The sequence below is a fragment of the Halichoeres trimaculatus genome, unplaced genomic scaffold (genome assembly GCF_033239565.1).
Source record: "Halichoeres trimaculatus isolate MK-OKI-2021-1 unplaced genomic scaffold, fHalTri1.1 fHalTri1_scaffold_3, whole genome shotgun sequence".
In the NCBI taxonomy this organism is placed as follows: domain Eukaryota; kingdom Metazoa; phylum Chordata; class Actinopteri; order Labriformes; family Labridae; genus Halichoeres; species Halichoeres trimaculatus.
In genome coordinates, this window is record NW_027437181.1 from 34,765,932 (window position 1) to 34,785,946 (window position 20,015).

General features: G+C 39.6%; 1 protein-coding gene across 1 annotated transcript in view; it reads left to right on the forward strand.

Annotated features, from left to right (window-relative positions):
• The window catches only part of LOC141787560 (neural-cadherin-like), a 477,836-nt gene that overhangs the window by 205,700 nt on the left and 252,121 nt on the right, over nt 1-20,015 (forward strand). Inside the window, exons 8-12 of the mRNA XM_074666057.1 lie at nt 1,659-1,831; nt 9,675-9,843; nt 14,842-15,012; nt 15,215-15,387; nt 18,214-18,381. Coding sequence (XP_074522158.1) covers nt 1,659-1,831; nt 9,675-9,843; nt 14,842-15,012; nt 15,215-15,387; nt 18,214-18,381 — 854 coding nt within the window. The remainder of the gene's footprint in view (nt 1-1,658; nt 1,832-9,674; nt 9,844-14,841; nt 15,013-15,214; nt 15,388-18,213; nt 18,382-20,015) is intronic.

The window sequence follows — 20,015 nt, forward strand, 5'->3', positions numbered from 1 at the left end:
AGGGACTCACAGAGCACTCCACTATGCTCGCAGCAGGTATAGACTTAAATGGTGCGGTCACACTGGACATCCAGAAGGTGATGAGCTTAACCATAATTGCCCCCTATAGCGCCATTCCCCCACTGTAGAGCATGGCCAGCAGTCAAACTACTTCAATTAAAAACAATGACAGGTATCAGACTATAGACTATAAAACAAGGACGTAGCCTCCCCGATGGCCCCCCATCTGTTTCTGAAATGGAAAATGAAGCACATCAGGAATCGCGGCCATATCGGTAGTGGCTAGGGCTTCGTGTACAGCTATAGGGTGCATGTTGGCCTCGTGACCTGAGCTGTGCCTCTGATTGGACGAGCTTACGTTCTTAATATCCTCTGAACCACCGAGTTAGAAAATAATTCACTCCCCGTTCAGTGTGTGCCAATAGTAAAGCTAGCAATTGGAACAGAACATGCTTTTAAACCAGATTGTAAATAGGTTAATTTATGCTTTGAAAACAGCTTTTTTTGGCTTGGTGTGTATATGAGTTCCGGTACTTCCAGTGCCAGCCTCAAGTGGACAATTGAAAAACAGCATATTTTAGCACTTCTGCATCGTCTTAGACTGCGGTTTGCTGCTTGTATCACACACACACATGGCTTGCCTACGTCATCGTGAAGTGTCTGTTTACATGAAGCGTGATCTCATCAGAGTCAGCACAGTGAGCCACGGAAAGCACTGCTACGACTTTAGAAACTTTTTGACTTATGAAACATCGTTCTGGTCCGACACAGACCTCTAACACCCCGCTATAACGGTTGTTGAGAGGCGCACTCGTGGCAGTCATACGTCATGGATCACACTTGCTGTCTGGGTGCTTGTGCTCATGGATGAAGTAAACTGTGCTGAAGCCCACCTCTCCGGTGCCAGTGTGACCACATCCTCAGAGTAAACTGTGGATGGCAAGTGCTTTGAGTTTCTGTGATGCAGCTCAACCTCTGCAAGGTCCATGAGCAATTTTTACAATTCTACAACATTATTTAGTGGACGCTTTTGTCCTAAGCAATATTACAACGCAAGCAAGAATGAAGACTGAAGGGAAAATCTTTAGTTAGTGCGATGAATGTAGCCACAGCTGACCACAACGAAAAGTCAACATTAACAGTGTGACATGCAAGGTGTAGTCACATTTTGACATGTTTGGTTGTATAAAGTAGACTCACTTTTCTGCAATGACCAATGGTTACTTGGTTTGATAAATGAGCTTCATAAGTATCACATCTGTACCACCAGGTAACTTAGGATCTGTCCAGTTGGCACAAGGTGTCCCTTCTCTCTGTTTTTATTCAGCTCAGTGCTCCTGTTCATTGAGATATCTTTTATTCTCCACATGTTGTCGTCATTGCTGCTGTCACACTCACTCATGTGTTGCCTCTATAGATGGTGCAAAAAGCATCATGACCTTCTAACTCCACAGCGGACCTCTGATAAATTCTCCAAATACTACCTGTGGGACCTCAATATTGAGATAAATGTTTTGAAAATTGGTTACCAAAGTTTTGCAGATGCTCCTCTCAAGCGTGAAGGTGGAACATAAGGCCAGCGTGTATTTAGTAATGCGGTGTCAGTGTCAGCTGAAGGAGTCTGAGATAAACACATTTGTCCTTATTTTTGGCTGCAGGTTTGATCCGTCTGCGCTCCAGCCCTCCGCCTCACCTCCAGGGTGTCGAATATGTCCTCAACATAACAGCAACGGATGACAACGCCTCGGGCGGACCTCAGGCCTTGTCATCCACAGCGCAGGTCGTAGTGGGAGTGGACGATGTGAATAACAACAAGCCTGTCTTTGAGAAGGTAAGACGTGTTACCTCTATTGGTCTGGCTTATTATCTGCTTGTGTTTGACACAGTGTAACATCTGCTCTCCTGCATGCTGTGCAATTTGGTGTCCTAATATCTCTCATTGGCTTGTGGCTCCATCTTTTCCTTTTCTCATTCTCCAGCGGTGACTCTGTGTAACTCTTCTCCATCACTCCTCCGTCTCCCTCTCTTTGTCTGTCTATCTCAGCTATTTATTAGCCTCTATCTCCTCTCTGGAGGAGCGATTAGCCGTCTCGACCCTCGTGTCTGCTCTCTCGTCTCCCTCCCACATCATCTCAGTCTTTTAATTAAAGCTTTGAGGAATGTGGCAGAAATCCCGGATGACCCCCTCTGGAAGCGTTACATCTCCACCTGCTTTTTTCGCCATGTCTCAGTTTTAAATGTGGCGACTTTTTAGGGCCCTTGAGATATCGCAAGCACAGATTAGGACTGTGAGCTTACTGAGCAAGCCTTGCTTACTCTCTCCTTGGGGGAAAATAGGCACCAAGTGTTTCCCTATTGGCTTCACCTCTTAGCAGAAAGACTCAGATGCACTGGCGAAAAGATGAGAGCCAGGAGAAAAGAGAGAATAGGAGAAGCGGGAGACTCTCAGTCCACAGCGTTTCATGTGCTCAGTGAGCTCAATTGTCTCTCTCAGGAATCTCCTGCTGGCATCATACTCCAAGTCTATGATTCAGGCTTTTCTCCTCACTGGCAGGATGCTGATTGCAATAGACAAACAAACCCCAAGCCCCCTACTCACCATACCCCTTCTGAGTCAAAGGGAGAATTTAAAAAAAGAGAAAAGAAAGATAACTGAAGATGAAAAGAAATCAACAAACGCAGCTGATATAAATTTATGAACAAAGACAGACAAAGAGAGATGGGAGCCAGGACAAATACAGCTGTGTGTGTCTACAGCTTTGGGTGAAGTTAGACAAAGAAACTACTGGAAAAAAAAAAGTATAAAAGAAGAGAAAAGTGCGCTGAGTTTTTCCAGTTAGTAGAGACGTCAGAGGTTAGTTGGTGTTTGCTCTGTCACAGCCAGCAGCCGGCAGCAGGACACTGAAGCAGAGAGGCTCTTTTATCTTCTTTTGATGCCCAATCTCATAACGTAGTGTAGCCTCTCAGGGACTCAGAGCTGGATCAGTGGACCAGGAGACACACACACACACACACACACACACACACACACACACACACACACACACACACACACACACACACACACACACACACACAGCTGCAGATAAAGAGAAGTGAGATCTCTGGGATATAGCAGGAACCTGCGCTTCCCTGTGGCAGGATATGAGGACACACACACACACACACACACACACAGGCATTGGTTACACTTTTGCATTAACCTTTAGTAGCCCTGTCAAATTTAAGTATATGTTGATCCAGATTCACGATGTGGTACGAATGCGCTGGCTGCCCATTTATAATCACTGTGTAGAAAAACAGGGGCAAATATGGCGCTAACTGCAGGCCTGACTGTAGTCCCACTGGCATCAGTAGTTCCTGGAGACCTTTCACAGTTTTTTTGTTTTGTTTTTTTTTGTTTTGCTTTTGTTTTGCTTTTCTTTTTAATTGTCTGAAGCAGATACCTGTAAGTTTTGTCCCTTTATCCCTAATAGAGGTTGTGTTGGATGTTGTAAATAAAGGTTTTTGACAACATTTTGGTGCAAATTCATTGAGATCATTTTGCAGCACAGGATAAAGACCTGATAACAGTAAGAGCTTAGTAAAATATGTTGAAGGATCCACATGTGCAGCAATTGATAAGTAACAATTTCAATGTTTGATTGCTTTTGTAATGCTTAAACACTGAATTTATGATAACTGTACAACTTCCTTGATGGCTGAGAGATTGAGTTACCTCACTGTTAGATTATTTATGTACATCCATGTTTTCTCTTTCTGTTGATAAAACATTGTTAAAATATTTTGACAGTTGAATGTTAAAAGCCTGGATGATTGTTTCCCTGGTCATCTGGTGTTTCTGGGTGTTCCTGTTTCTTTCTTTGTTTGTTTGTTTCTTTAAACACGCAAATCTGAAGATTTGGATTATGTGAGTTCAGAAAAATGTTCATATTTTCTCAACAAATGTGATGAGGCAATCTTGACACCATGCAGTGTTCACTGTACTCTGTGTTCTGAAAATATGGCAATGATTCAAGATTGAAAAAAGCAGTTTGAATAGTTAAAGAGGGGGCATTCTGCAGACTCACAGATATGTATATTTATATATAGTGGGGAAAATAAGTAACTTTTTTCTCGTCACATTTATTTCCAAAGCTGCAATCCAAATGAAATTTCAAAATTAAGTACAATAACGCAGTAAAAAAGTATTGAACACACCATGGAAAGGCTTTATACTTTGGTAAGGAAATGCACCATACCACCTGGAATCTGTCAGTAATTATTACTTGAACTTCCAATTTGTGCAAACCAACATCAGCTGGGCTAGAGCAAACTGATGGTCCTATAAAAAGGTTGTTTTTTCACCAAGCAGTTAAATAGGACACACCTCATGGTGGGTAAAAGCAAAGAGCTCTCTGAAGACATTCACAACCTGATTGTTGCTCAGCATCAGAATGGAACTGGTTACAGACTTATGTCAAAGCACCTGAATATTCCAGTCAGCACCGTTGGGGCCATTATTCGCAAGTGGAAGAAGCACCACCTTACCATCAACAGGCCACAGACGGGAGCTCCTTGAAGATTTCTAACCAGGGAGTCAGAGAGATAGTCAGAAGAGTACTCAACGAGTCAAGGACCACCCTTACAGTGCTCCAGAAAGACTTGGAGGCAGCAGGTACAATTGTTACAGAGAAAACAATAGGCAATGCACTCCACCGCCATGGCCCCTATGGACGCTCAGCTTGCAAGACTCCATTCCTCATGAAAAGGCATGTTGAAGCTTGTTTAAAGTTTGCTAAACAGCATCTTGACAAGCCTGTAGAATACTGGGAGAATGGTGTCTGGACAGATGAGACCAAAATTGAACTTTTTGGCTGTCATACTACATACTATGTTTGGAGGAGAAATGGCACTGCACATCACCCAAAAAACACTATACCAACAGTGCAGTTTGGAGGTGGAAGCATCATGGCATGGGGTTGTTTCTCATCTCATGGTATTGGCAAACTTCATATAATTGACAGAGCAATGAATGGAGCCATGTATGGGGAAATTCTTGATATGAATCTGCTGCCATCCACCAGGATGATGAAGATGAGACGTGGCTGGACCTTCCAGCAGGACAACCATCCAAAGCACACGGCAAAGTTGATTCTCACATGGTTTCAAAAAAAGAAAATCAATCTGTTAGAATGGCCTAGTCAATCACCTGACATAAATCTAATTGGAAATTCGTGGAAAGAACTAATGAAAAGGGTTCACCAGAAGGCACCAAAGAATATTCAAGATTTAAAGACAATCTGTGCAGAGGAATGGGCCAAAATCACACCTGAGGAGTGTGGGCAATTAGTTAATACATACAAGAAGCATCTGGAAGCTGTCATTGCAAACAAAAGCTTCTCCACTAAGTATTAGTTGAGTCTCAGTTCGCTTTTCAATTCTTTTTTCCCTGTGCTATCGCACTTGATTCCACATAATTATTATTTATGGACCTGAACGTTGTGATTTCGTTTCATGTGCTTGCTCAACTGGGTTATTGCTAATATTCTGAATATGAAAGAGTTACTGACTGCGTGTTAATGAAACCAATGAATCCTGGAAAGATAGCACAATACCTGCTCTTTAATAATTTGTAAATTCAAGCACAGGATACACGGATAGTGTTATTTCTTAACAGCTCACTCTTGTGACCCATTAAGTGTTGTGTCATGGTGGACATTTGTGGTATTGACACTGTGTTCCTTCACCTTGGAGTGAAACCCAAAGTTAAACTTGGTGGTGCTGGCATTCCTCCTGTGTTGTGCAGCATCAAACAATCCTCTCATTGTTTGCAGAGACACATGAAACCAGACGCTTTCACATTTGGTTCTTTCTTGTCATAAAATTCAGGCCAAGGCACAGCGACAGGCATGTTTCTGGGATCCGTCTTGTGTTTGTGTTTGATTGATATGGGCTGTCGAGTCCACTAATCTCTGGTTTGTTTCACAGTTTACTGACTGTCTGTATCACAAAGCTCTCTCTAAATCTCCTGATTATTTCTATTAGCGAATGGCTACATCTAAATCTGCAAATCTTTACCATCTCCGCCCCTCCTCTGTCTGTGACACATTTAATCAATGATTTAGTGAGACTGGAAGAAAAAAAAAAGAAAATGGTGATTGAGACAGTGATAAAGATGAAGAGACCACAGTGAGAAAACCTTGGATGTAGATAGTAAGTTAAAAGCAGGGAGCTTTTGAGAGTGAAAAATAAAGATTTTGCGTGCCAAAGATGAAATCTTTGATTGCAGAAACACGGGGCAGCTACCTGATGTGGCACCAAAAGCTCTGTAATGACTTAAAACCCATGCAGTGATGACAGTAGTTCTAGTTTGGGGTGTAATTTTTTATGGTACATCCTCAAGAGGTGGTGGAAGAGGTGAGCACAGATGGTGTTTCATCAGAGAACGTGTTTTACCCCCCTTTTTTTTTTTTTTTCAGAGGATTGTGTGGCGCTTCTAAAGCAAACACTTTTCTAGAAAGTGCTCTTTCTACAGAGATGGGAACAATACAATGCCGATCACACAGAATCTGTTTCTCAGCACATCCTCTTACCTCATCCTCATCCTCAATATATGTGAGTGCTTACTCCAGTGATTACCTTAACAGAGCAGACATGTGGGTACCAATACACAAATGACAAAGAGGAAAATCATCAGTTCGACTTATCTTTTCATTTCAGGGATGATTTTTTTTTTTGAGTTTTTTTGCTTTTTACTTGATGGTGAGGGTGGGTGTAGTTTCCTAATAAAAAAAAAGGGGGGGGGCAAGAAAGAGAGAAAAATAAGGGTAAGGGCTAAGCTTTTGCACATAACACTCGTGAGACTCTGTTGTATAAACTGACTGTCTGTGATGGCAGCGGATCTGTAAGCTGCCTTTTATTACATAGAATGATTTATATTTCTGTCTTGAATTGTGAGTGGGGTCTGACCACTCTCCTGGTCAGAGGTCTTGAGTTAGCGTAAGGCTGTTTGTTATTTAGTAAAATGGGAAGAGGCACATTTAGATTAGAAACTGGACTTTTACAGCTCAATCAAGCTTTGATTTTTGTGTTGAAAGGGACTTACAGAGGCTAGGGTCTCAACTTCTGAGTTTCAGGGATTGATTTGGGAACGTACATTTGTTGACTTGTGGGTTTATAAATCTTTTGTGAATAAACCTCAGTTCAATTCTGCTGTCCACATTGAGTTTTTCTTATCCTGTTTGCCAGGAACTGCTGTGCACAACATCCACCAGCACATTTGTCATGTTATGCAGCTTTGTCAACAAAGTCTTTAGACAATGTTAGGGGGGCCACAATATTCATATAAAGTTAAACCAATCATGTCTACAAATCTTTCAGATATTTTTACACAAGTTCAGATTTGTGAGATTAAGGAGTTTCTCTGTGCAGAGAGACTTTCAGTGGAAACGTCACATCTCTGTTATTGTTGAGTCACCTGTGTTTGGGTATACAATAAAACATTATGTGTATCAGTACTATGCTGTACTGTAATGTGTTTATGGGATATTTCCATTTCCTTTAGTTAAATAAAATAGGTTTTTAATTTTCCTTGTCCTTTCCTAATTAGAGTGATACATTTTCAATGAAATACAAAAGTGGAACCCTTCTTACAGTTGACAGTTGTAAACTTTTGAGAGCCTAAATGTCCTAACGGTAAAGACATGCAATATTTTTCATATTTTTGTACCCTCCAAAAATTATTGATTGGGACTCCATAAGAACAAGAACCAGTAGTAATGAAATGGTACCTCATCCCTGACATAAAGAGGCCAATGGGGTATACTGATCATGTTTTGACAAGCTCTGATGTGACCCTGATGTGGCTCCAATGGAACCAAGGGTCAAATCCATTTACTGCAGGGACAACTGCCATCAGTATGAATGCTCTATAGTACCTCATTGCCTCTGGGCAGCACACCCAATTTTGGCATTTTACACTCACACAACACATCACACTTTTTAGAGGGATAAAAAGCTTAAAGGAACCTATTACTGTGTTTGAATTTGCCATATGTCTGGAGGTCGCAAAAAAAACTTTTTTTGCAAGGACCAACTCAATTCTCTCTTCAAAACTGTCCAATATGATTTTAACTATGTCTTTCTCAGTCTAGAAAAAGAATATGTTCATATTAACTGACAAGTAAATTTTAAGCTCTAACACATAAAAATGCAAGTGTTGCCCTGAGGTAACACTGTACTATTACAGATTTACCATGGAAATATTTTCGTACACCGTCTTTGGGTTTACAAATGTTAAAAATCAGACAAACAAAGAAAACAGACAAACAAAGAAAACATTTTTTTAACCTCTCCTGTTTTCACCTAGAAAAATTTAATGTCAGTTTTAGTAAAGTTCAGACTTCCACGGTAGGCTCTGTTCTACTAGAGTGAACTTTGTGAGCCTTCTTTACAAAGCACATGCTTTTCTCCTGCACTCATTTTTCCCAGGATGAAAAATCTGTCTCCTGAAAGCCACAGAAGTGAAGTCTTTTGTTGAATTGTTCATGTTAAATTGGATGAAATTTTTTTGAGGCTCCCTGACCCATTCATTCCGATGGGTTGTTCCTCAATGGTACAGTGTTGCCCACAATCTTATAAAAAGAGTTATTTGTCAAAAGTTTTTACACTTTTTAAGGCATGCATTTTAAACTTTTGAGGCCATCGAGTATTCTTTTTTTTATTTTGAAAAATAAAAAAGTGTAGAAATATAAATAAATAACTCTTTTGTTTACTTTACAAACCGTTGTGGTACACTGTTGCTACCCCCAAAATATTCACAAAATGTGTTTTTTTGAAAATTTCTTTAGATCATGTTTATTTCATCTATTTTAAGGAAGAAAAAAAAACACTCAAAGCCTTTTTTCAGACTGGCATCACTTTGTGTACCATAGAGAGATATGTTGTATTAGATATTGTTTGTAGTTTTGTTACCACATTGCCTCTCTGTCATTTTGTTTCTACCCTCCATGTAACAGTAAGTCATATAAATGGCTGTGTTGCCTACAGATAAAAGTGTGTTTATGGCAGACTGATTTAAATACAGCAGCGTACAGTCTGAAAAGTAATGCAGGTGTTCTGCTTTTAAAAAGTTCCTCTCACTTCCTTTTAGTTTGCTCAAATTAATTTTCCTCAAACTAATTCTCCTCCTGAATACAACAGTTATTTTCCAGCACACTGCAGAGCACTGTGAATTGTTGCCCACATTTCCAAATCAAAGAGACACGTTTTGGACAGCTCTAAACACTGTGGATGCCAAATGGTCAGCAGATTTTATGTTTACTAGAGCGCAGAGGGCAAAGTAAGCACATCATCAAGCAGCTATTTAGCACCTTTGCCCAATAGCTGCTGGGTAACGCTCCAAGACCCCTGAACCCACTCCCATTTGTCTCACAAAGGACAAGCAAATGAAGGAAAAAACATGTCTCTTTACTTCATTATGCACTTGTTTTTCTGTGTCCATGTTACTCTTTTTGTCCCACCAGGAAATGATCTTTCATCCGTCTTTTCAAAGTGACATCTCCACCACCCACACTCACACTTGTTTAGTGTTTCAGTACAATGGACTATCGATCAAAGACTCTCCATACTTACGCTGCTTCGATCCTCTTCCTCCCACCTGTCCTTTGTATCTGCTGTCTCCTTCTCTACAGTGTCAACAGTACAGAGAGAGCACATCCGTCCTGGAGAACCAGCCGGCGGGAACGTTCGTTCTGCAGGTCCATGCCGTGGATGCTGATGAGGGCTCAAACGGGAAGGTCACATACGGCTTCATGCATAAAGACTCTACAGTTCCCGCGTTCAGTATTCACCCAGACACTGGTACGAAAACACACACACACACACACACACACACACACACTGACTTCGACTTGTGAGCACAGCAACATCCAAAAAGACAGATGTAAGTTATTCTGTTAGCTCTGGTGCTGCTGACTTTTTCAGTTATAGAAAAAAGCCAATGAGGAAGTGCAAAAAAAAAATGCATTTCATTGAGTGTTTATTTAGAAAAAAACAGGAAACTTCATAAAAACCTTGGGATGTTCTCCAGTGATGAGAAATGAAACTAATACACATCTGCAAAAAAGACAAGAGTCCACTTGAGGCTGACCCAAAGGCCCAGGAGAAGGCATTAAAAATATCAAGAGAAGGGCTCTTGGGATGTTTTTAGTCTGAGTGAATCATTTCTTTGACTATACGTACTCTGATAAATGAATATATTTTGCGTGACTGAGCTTACTGACTGGTGGGCACGATGCAGCTGTATGCCACAAGGCTTGAGGCCCCTCTCGGGCTGTGTCAAGCTGTATTTATTACATGAAGGCTTGTATTTATTATTAGACATTATTAGGGCTGCAGTTGGTTTGATTGACAATTGGGTAGTAGGGTGTGCTGTAGATGTTTCCTGGGTGACAAGGCTGTTGAGTCATCTACACCTTTGTCATTTTCTTGATGAGGCAAAAGAATCTAGCTAGAGCTCGTGTTTGCAATATGGTGACATCATTCATAGACTGTAGGATACATAGACATAATATCCATGACATCACCCATCTATTTCTAATGCAGAGTTTTGAAGATTGTCATCATTGGTTGCCATATTGGAAATGCTGGCCTTAACTTGACTTTGGCTGATGTAGTGAGATACAGAGGCAAAGATGAGGTGGGCCCAATGGGCAACATCTGCTTTGGAAAAAGAAAGCCTATGCAGAAGTGCTAAAGGTCGCTGTTCATTGAGAATCTGCAAGAGGCTGGCTGCAGAAAGACCAGAAACCACATCCACACCCTACCAAAAAATAACATTTTTTTATGGCATTAAAAAGCACATTTACAGCCTGGTTTGGGTCTGAAACACTAATTTTGCTGTCAACACACTGTAGAGCAATTGAATTGTTTACTTAGCGGTTTATAAGATATTAGGATCGCCTGATTGTCCAATCAGACACACAGCTCAGCTCACGTAACTGACAGGCGCCCAGTAGCTGTCAGAAAGGAAGCTCTAAGGCAGCGTCATATCCATACACCCATATTTTTTACAGTCTATGGGTAGGCCGTGAGTCTCACTAACAGCTACAGGTTGCCCACCTGTCAGTGAGATTAAACGTGTCTCTATTGAAAATAACTTGCAATTTTGATATCTGTAAAATATGATTATAAGAAAATCTGTATCTTTTGTACAGTGTGTACTGAAAGAGAAATGAGCTATTCAGACTGTGTACTTATATAAATATTGTGTACATCCAGAGCCAGCCTAAAGATGAGATTGAGAACGATGAGAAGGCAAAGCCCATGTTTGATACAGCCAATGTTTACAATGGCCAAACAAATGTATCAACCGTTACCAGCAGCATGGTAATAGACAGTGATCTTGCATGCTCCTAAGACAGCTGTCTCATTTCATGGACTTTAATTTGCATCGTAAAATTAAAGGAGTAGCCTGTTTTTCCTTTGAGGTTGACTCATATGGACATCACTTGAAGGATCAGTGCACAGGACACATTGTTTGGATATGCAACATAGTCTCCACATTACAAGGTCAATCATTGAGAACGGGTTGCCACTGCTATTTAGACAAATAATTGCATGCAATTTCCTTGCGCTATCGGCCCCATCTTGCGGTTTCATTCAGAACCTAAACTGACTGACATGATACTGGAGAGCAGAAGTAGCCACAGAGTGTTACAGCTCTGTGCAGTTTGCTCCACCTCTGCATCTGATTGTGTCAGTGCTTTTGCTTTCTGCTGAGCACTGGTGTTGGTGGAATAAATGTTATTTGTGATGTGCTGAGAGACAAATTAAGTCTCTTCTGTAAAGATTTAACAGACAGTCCTGTGAATCAGGACCTGGGTCTGTTCCCCTTCAGTGTGATCTTGTATCACTTGTTCTTGATTTCCTCCTTCCTGTATTTCTTTTGGCAGTGTTTAATTTAATCAACATCTCATTCTAGTCCATTAGATGTTTGCAGTTTTCTGTCAAAGTGTTGCGACACAAAACGATATGTTTTAGGGAAACTGTTGAATTGGAGCTCAATCAGTAAAGTGAGTATCTGTCAGCTGATAACACAGAACAACATGCCCTTGCAGCGTTGACATGATGTAGTGTACCTTGTGTTACAATAACAGAGCGGACTGTGAATTTTGATTGTCGGTGGGTCAGGGTAACTGTTAAGTGTTTAGAAGACAGTGTTTACTTTTCTCAGAGTGCAGTTTATCCCCAAACAGCTCATCTCAGTGGTATCTGAGTGCCTCCACGCCAGCTTCCTTCACACCTTCTTCTATTTACTTTTTGATTTCCTTTTAAAACTTTTTCTTTCTTTTTTTTTCATATCAGTTTGACGGCTCGCATTCTGAGCAAAGTTGGACTGCTTCCAAATTTTCAGGTTTGGCAAATTTGGCAACGAGTAGGAAGACTTTAAAACAGTCTTGGTCTGGTTTTCGCATTCAAAGGGTGGGCTGTGGCTCGGAGGGAGAGTAGGCTGTCCTCTAATTATCAGATTGGCAGTCCATACAGATCTGGACACAAAAGAATAGAGGAGTGCAAAGCAAAATGGTTATAGTTGATGCTTTTCTATTGGGGAGGTTTTGAAAGTAACCAAGGGCTTTGTGACAGAAATCTCAGATTTTAAGAATTACTCCATTAAAAGCATTTAAAATGGATACATTTTCAATAAAGTCTAAATCAGAAATCTCTTCCTACTTGTGTTCAATAAATGAGCAGTGCTGACAATCTGACAAAGGAAGTGAACTCCAGAGGGTCAGGGATGAGCGATTTTCAAATTTGTATTTTTCTCTTGGACATTCCCAGCATTCAAATCCAGACCCCATTTATGTATTTGTTCTTTTATTTATTCATCCATTTACTCTTTCATCCTTTGATGGAGTCCAGCCCCTGACCCAAGCCCTGTATGTGTTGTGTGGTAACTGATTTTGGATTTTTAGTTCAGAAAGAAAAGTTAGCATTTCACAAGATAAGTAAAAAAAATAAAGAAAAGAAAAAATAAATATTAAAAATATTAAAAAAGAAAATAAAACATGTGCAGTATCATAACATTGAAGGAATGTTAGGGAGGTAGCGGTGTATTTTTCCTTGATTAATCCGAGGTATTATCAAACCTCTACAATGTGCGAATTTAACAACAAACACAAATCACTTGAAACTGGGATGTCATTCATACAGCCAAAACCATCCCATCAGAGGGTTCAATCTCTGTACCCTCTGGTCCTTGTAAAGCTGAAAAGTTAGAGAGTACAGCAGCATCAGTTCAAAGAGTTTGATTTGGTGGAAAGTTTTTGTTCATGCACTGCAAAACTGTTAGGTTTTTTATGTGTAGGTTTTGAAGTGAGGTCGCCACGAAAACTGTTCCCCCTAGTGGTTGGTTGCAGTATAGGTCAAAAAATCTGTCTCTCCAGTCATTCCAGATGGGCTGTGGTCAAACTTTTAAAAAATTAATACACCTCGTAGAAATGTTTTCACGATCGATTGTTGTGTTGATTTGAAGATATCATTTGACTGCCTTGTATTCAAGTCCTTTATTTTCTGGGGAGTTGCATTTTCAGTAGTTATTAAAGGTTAAAAACAATGTTTCACGTCACGTTTAATGATGGTTGACGGCTGCCGTTCTTGTGTATTTTTGGGGGGGACTGTAAAATATGCCAGGAGGGAGAGGAAAGAAGTGATTAGACTCCCGAAAGAAAACAAATGATTATTATTTTTTCACCCAGCTCCACTCAGAGTCTCTACTGCGCAGACTCTGGTTGCACAACTGCTATAATGGCTGGGCCTGTGAAAGGGATATTTTTGCTCCAAAACTGTACAATGGTAAATGGTGGAGCCATTCTGTCCATGCTTTATACAGTCTATGGTCTGGCCTGATTGAGATCAAATTGTGCTGTATATGGGACTTGAACTAAAACTAGTTTAGAACTCCTGGTAAATAGCATCTAATGATCCTCTTTGTGAAAATTGTTTTGCTAGTCGCTTTGAATGCAAGACTTTGAATTAATGACCCATTTAGAACAAAGCAGGAAACAGCCAGCCAGCCCTGTCTATATGTTAAACTGAAAAAAAAAAAAGATTTTGGGGATAAATGTTAGTTTGTAAAAATGTAATGTATTTTCTGAGAACATATAAATGCAACAGCACTCTCATGGCTTAAAACTGACGTTAATTATTTGCCAGACCAACTTCTATTGCGTTTAATCGTCTTGTGCGGGCCTGCACTGCTGGAGTTTTGGATATCAACAGAGGAAAAAAATAAGCCTTGGGTCTTTATTATAAAGCAAAAAGTACCTTGTGGCCTGAGTCAGTTCAGTTGGGTCTGTTTATGCCATTATGAGAAGGTGTGGAGAGATTTCCATTAGTGGATAAACCCATTCCTATCTGCGCGTCAGTTTATTACATTTTATGGCTACACCTCCTAAAACTCTTCAACTCCTGAACAAAAACACGCTTGTTATGAAGTTGCTTTTATAATTCAGCTCTTTGGGAGTAATGCCAGGATAAAAGGACAAATTGTTGCTGAACTAAATGTCTTTGATTTAGGGATAAACTGTACTTAATATTAATTTAGGGATAAACTTTTTCTATAGTATTGGTAATCACTGAAAATGTCTGTCAAATAGATAATGACTATAATTCTCTCTGGGTTTTATGATAATTACTTTGAAAATTTCCTTTCTAATCTGCTCCTCATTTATTTTTTGGTTTTGAAATGTTTGCTCTGAGCAAGACAGAGGAAATCAATGCTTGAGGAAAAAAATAAATAAAGAGGTTCATTTTGATGAATTTGCTGTCTGATGAATCTTATTTTCTCTTCGTTTGTAGGAGTCATCGTCACAGCCAGGAAGTTTGACCGTGAACGTCAGCGGGAGTACGCTGTGACGGTGACTGCCACGGACCAGGCAGCTGACCCTCTGATTGGAATCTGTCAGCTTAACATCCTCATCGTGGACCAGAACGACAACAGCCCCAAGTTTGAGAACATTCGATATGAGTGTAAGTAGAAACGGGTGTTGAGAGGAAACAACCACTGCTTTCGTTGTGACCTCATGACTCAGGTCATACAAGAGGTAATGGTAACAGAGAAATGCAGTTTGATAACTAATAATAATTAGTGTTAATGCATCAAACTGATGAATGTGTTTCTTCAATAAATCATACTTAGGCACGCTTCTTCTTCTTCTTTTGTCTACTGCAGACTTCCTTCGAGAGGATACGATGATTGGGACTAGTTTCTTGCGTGTAGCAGCCCATGATGATGATTTTGGCACCAATGCAGCCATCACATACTCCATGTCCAGTGAACAGCCAGAGTACCTCAGAGTCAACCCTTTAACAGGCTGGGTGTACGTCAACCAGCCCATATCTCAGGTACAACATTATGTAGACGAATAGATTATAACAGACCAGTTTTATAATTATTTCAGTTTGCTATATCAAAGGATTCCAATAAGCATTTTTTTCTTACTTTTAGGGAAGTTTTGCTCTACTCCTAGCAATTTAAAGGTGTGTTTTTAACAGTAGCTATGTTAGCCACACTACAAAATATGAAATCAAGGCAGTATTTGTCTTACTTTTGGTAAAAAAAAAAAAAAAAAGAAAAGAAAAGATATTTCATGGCAAAACCAGAAATCTAAGCAAGTGTAAGTGTAATTGTTAGTAAAACATGGCTTATTAGACATAATGTAAACCACATTCACCAGACTGGTCAAAGACATTTCTTATTTCAAATTATCTAAAAAAATAATTCTGAATTGCTTGTAATGATTGGCAATATCAATAGAAATAATAATAATAATAATAATAATAATAATAATAATAATAATAATAATAATAATAATAATAATAAATAAATAAATAAATAAATAAATAAATAAATAAATAAATAAATAAATAAATAAATAAATAAATAAATAAATGAATAAATAAATAAATATGTAAGTGAGGGAATTCAAACAAACTTAGCAGATTTTTTTTTTTTTTTTTTTTTTTTACCTGTTGAAATTGATATTTTGAAATAAGACATTTTTCTTGACTTAGTCAACTGGAGCTTATAGCAAGTTTAGTGAGACATTTTTTCATTTCACTAAAAAATAAGACAAATGCCTGCTTAGATTTCAGTTTTTGAGGTGTTAACCTAAAACATGCCACTTTGACTAGACAAGTCCAAAAAATGTCACAATTTAACATATTAAAAGACAAGAATGATGCCTGTATTACTTAAAAAAATAAAAAATCTTCCAGTGGGAGGAAAAACAACATACTTATTTAGTTTCTCATATTTGGAAATCAATCTTATTTTAAAAAAACTTGATTTTTTTCTTTTTCTTTTTTCATTTTTACAGGCAGTTATGGTGTCATTTTTGTCTTTTGATACCTTGGAATAAGATATTTCTCTGGACTAATCTGGTGAAGGTGGCTCATATTAAGTCTAATAACCCTGCATGAGGTGTTCACATGAGGGTTTTTATTCTTATCAGGCTTTTATTGGGATTCTGAATGCTGTATGTACAAATTTATTGTACCTGAGGTAAATCTTTCTGTATGGAAGTGGCACAAAGATTCTTGACCTATGAAATTAAATAATTAAAGAGAAATGTGTCTAATTTTTTTTTCTAAATCTCAAGCTGAAACGGAGACAACACAATACTCCTCCAAGCGCACGGCCAGAAAAACAAGTTTATTTGCATTCAAGCACTTTCCCGCTGACGGTGTTAGGGGCAGCAGCAGACAGGCAGCCTGAATATGTGATAATGTCTTCACTGGAGCCTTTTTCTTGGCATCAGGAGAAATAACATTGCTGATATTTTCCTCACTTGACTGCCTCTAACCCTTCGCTTCACTACCAGTTGGAAAAACAATCTTGGCCAGAACATGAAAAAGCAATAGGGGAAACTGCCACATAGTGAGCACAAACAAGTCTGCGGCTCGGATGAGTGCCACAATTATAAAAGCCCAAAAAGCAACAACTCACCATCTCCCAGCAGCAAGTGTAAAGAATGTGTTCGTCCCCAACACCTTGAATCTTATTTGAACACCAGGCACCGAGCCAGTATTTCTGCCTTTTAGAAAAGTTCACTGCAACATGCCAATGTTTGAAGATACAAAACTCTTCCACTAATGAAGACAACTGAATAAATTATAATCAGAAAATCAAACTGGAGCTGTTGACTGCAGCAGGTGAAGATTTTGGGTGAGCTGCGACCATGCCTTTTATTAAATGTGAGCTTGAAAAAAAATGAAATTAAAAACATTAGAGATGACAAGTGTGTTTACACTTTGAAGAGTTGTTTGTATATTTTAGATTTGGCAGAGAAAAAGTAGGTGTTAGTTGAGGTTCAGTGAACTGAATGAAAAAGAAAAAATTTGGCTCAGTCTATGATACACAACTAATAAAAAGTTTGGGGACATGAAAAGCAGTTCTTCCAAGAGTGGGTGTTTTTTTTTTTTTTTTTTTTTTTTTTTTAAGGCCTTATTTTGTCCCTCTAGTATCCTCGAAGTAGCTTTATATGTTTTAGAGATTTAAAAAAAGGTTATCTTTGTCTCACACCAGTGTTTAAGAGAAGACTTGTTTTAGTTTTAGCTGCTGTCTCTTTAAGGCTCCCTGCTCCACAAATGCTCCCCTTCCCTCTGATTGGCCAGCTTGTAAAAGGTGGAGCTGTGGGCAGACTTTGGTGTTCAAAGCCTGCACTTTCAACATGTCATGAACCAGTTAGGAGATCCTTATTTGATGACTTTATCATTTTTTCTTTTAGACCAGAGCGATTTGTTTGATATACAGACAGATTCAAGGATGAACATAACAGTTTGAAACCAGCATTTTTTTATATCACTGTAAATAAGAAAAAAACATGGGACAAAGGTTGGTTAAGGTTTTTAAATTTGTTTCAGTAGTTAAAACTAATTTTCTTGTAAAAGTGACAAACCTGCAGCTCCACAGATGAAATGTCCTTGATTCAATAACATTACCTTCAAGTGTTTGTTTCTAACAGCAAACAGTCAATTTCTGCCTTCACTCACGTACAAAAAATAGATTCCTTGCCGATATGTGTCTCATCTACATTCACAGTGCACACCGCCCCAGCAGGAAGGTATAATTAGCAGTTGGCCACAGTAATTAGAAACATAAAAAATGCCATGGAGTGACCCCTACCTCTTCTTTCTCTGCTCTTTATTTCTGTGGACTGCCTCCCACAGAGGACCTACATCACCAGGGAGATTGTGGCCACAGACGGAGGGAACAGGAGCAGTTCAGTGGAGCTGGCAGTCACCATTACCAATGTGAAGAACCAGCCTCCGCAGTGGGAGAAGGACAGCTACAGCGTGGTCATACCGGAGAACACCGTCAGAGACACACCCATCGTGGTAGGTTGGAGTTTTGAGCGTGGTTGTTTCTGTCAGTAATGTCCAAAACAAGGCGTCAGTGTTTCTCTCACACCAGAAAGTTGTGACAACCAGCAGTAGCTATGGAGGTGTCCTTCAGAAAGGCCCTGAACAGAAACAGGAAAAATAATGAAGACACACTGTGGTATTTTCTCATTATTGAAGATCAAAAGAAGAAAAGACTCTGCTATTCAAAGTGTGACTGTGACTGTGAATGGATGTGTGATGAACAGATACACAGCATAATGTGTCAAAGTGAATCCAACTGTTAAGGCCAAAAAACTTCACAGAGGTGCTAAATCAACAGAGAGACTTGTTGATGCGTTCCCTAATTGCATCCAGTAGAGTCCACCCTGGCTGTCCTTTGAAATAAAGCAGGGTTAAGATTCCTACATTCTGAAGAATCCATGGCCACCTTTTGTGTGAAGTCCTTGTTTCAGATACAGTTCCAGTTTCATGCTGGGTTTCCCAAGGGTATTCATTAATAAAGTTGATCTCCCACACTGCATTGCTCCATCTTTCAACCCCACTGAAAGCACTTCATTCTTGCCTGCTAGAGTTCAGCACAATGCTGGAATCTTGATAATTCAGTCATTTACCTCAGGCTACACTGTAACAGCTTGACAGTCTGTCTGAATGAGATCCTTTGTTTGAAAAAATGTATTTTGTCCAGTTTCCTGCTTGTTGTCTGCCTTACTCATACATCAAGGACAGCTTGACACAGACAGACAGCAATGGATCATACATTAGGCACACCTCACGAGTATCAGGTGGTGCAACCCCCTTTGCCTCCAGAACCGCCTTCACGGCACAGAGTCAACAAGGTGCTGGCAACATTCCCCAGAGATTTTTCTCCATATTGACATGATAGCATCACTCAGCTGCTGCAGATTTATTGGCTGAAAATCCATGATGAGAATCTCTCATTCCACACATCCCATATGAGCTTTACTGGACTGAGATCTGGTGACTGTGGAGGTTGTTTCCACCATTTCTACATGACTAAGTGCATTAAGTTGCTGCCGTGTGATTGGCTGATTAGATATTTGTGATAACAAGCAGATGAACAGGTGCACCTAAAGAAGTGAACAGTCAGTGTGTAATGAGCATAAACTGTAAAAAATAAAAATATTAAAAAAAAGGATGTCAACCATAGACTGTATAAAACATAGATGAAGCATCCACGACATCACCTGTCTGAACCCTGAAATGAAGCCAATCCATGGACGCAGCCCATTAGCTATGACGCCGGCTGTTAGTTTTTCTTCGAGCAGCTACATGGTGCCCAGCAGTCACATGACCTTAACCAGCGCCTCTGATTGGAAAATCAAACCATCCTTATAACTTCCAAACCACAAAGATAAAAAAAAAAAAAACACTCATCCTACAGTGTGTGCCATTAGTGAAATCAGCATTTTAGACCCAGCCGTCTTTTGAACCAGGCTGTAAGTATGTTTTTAATGCCGTAAAAGTCTATTTTTATGGCTGGGTGTGTATGTGACTTCCAGTCTTTTTTCTGCCAGCCAGATTCTCAACTAACAGCGATTTTTAGCACTTCTGCATAGGCTTCATTTTTACTAACCGGATGTTGCCCCTTGGTGTCAACTTACTCAGCT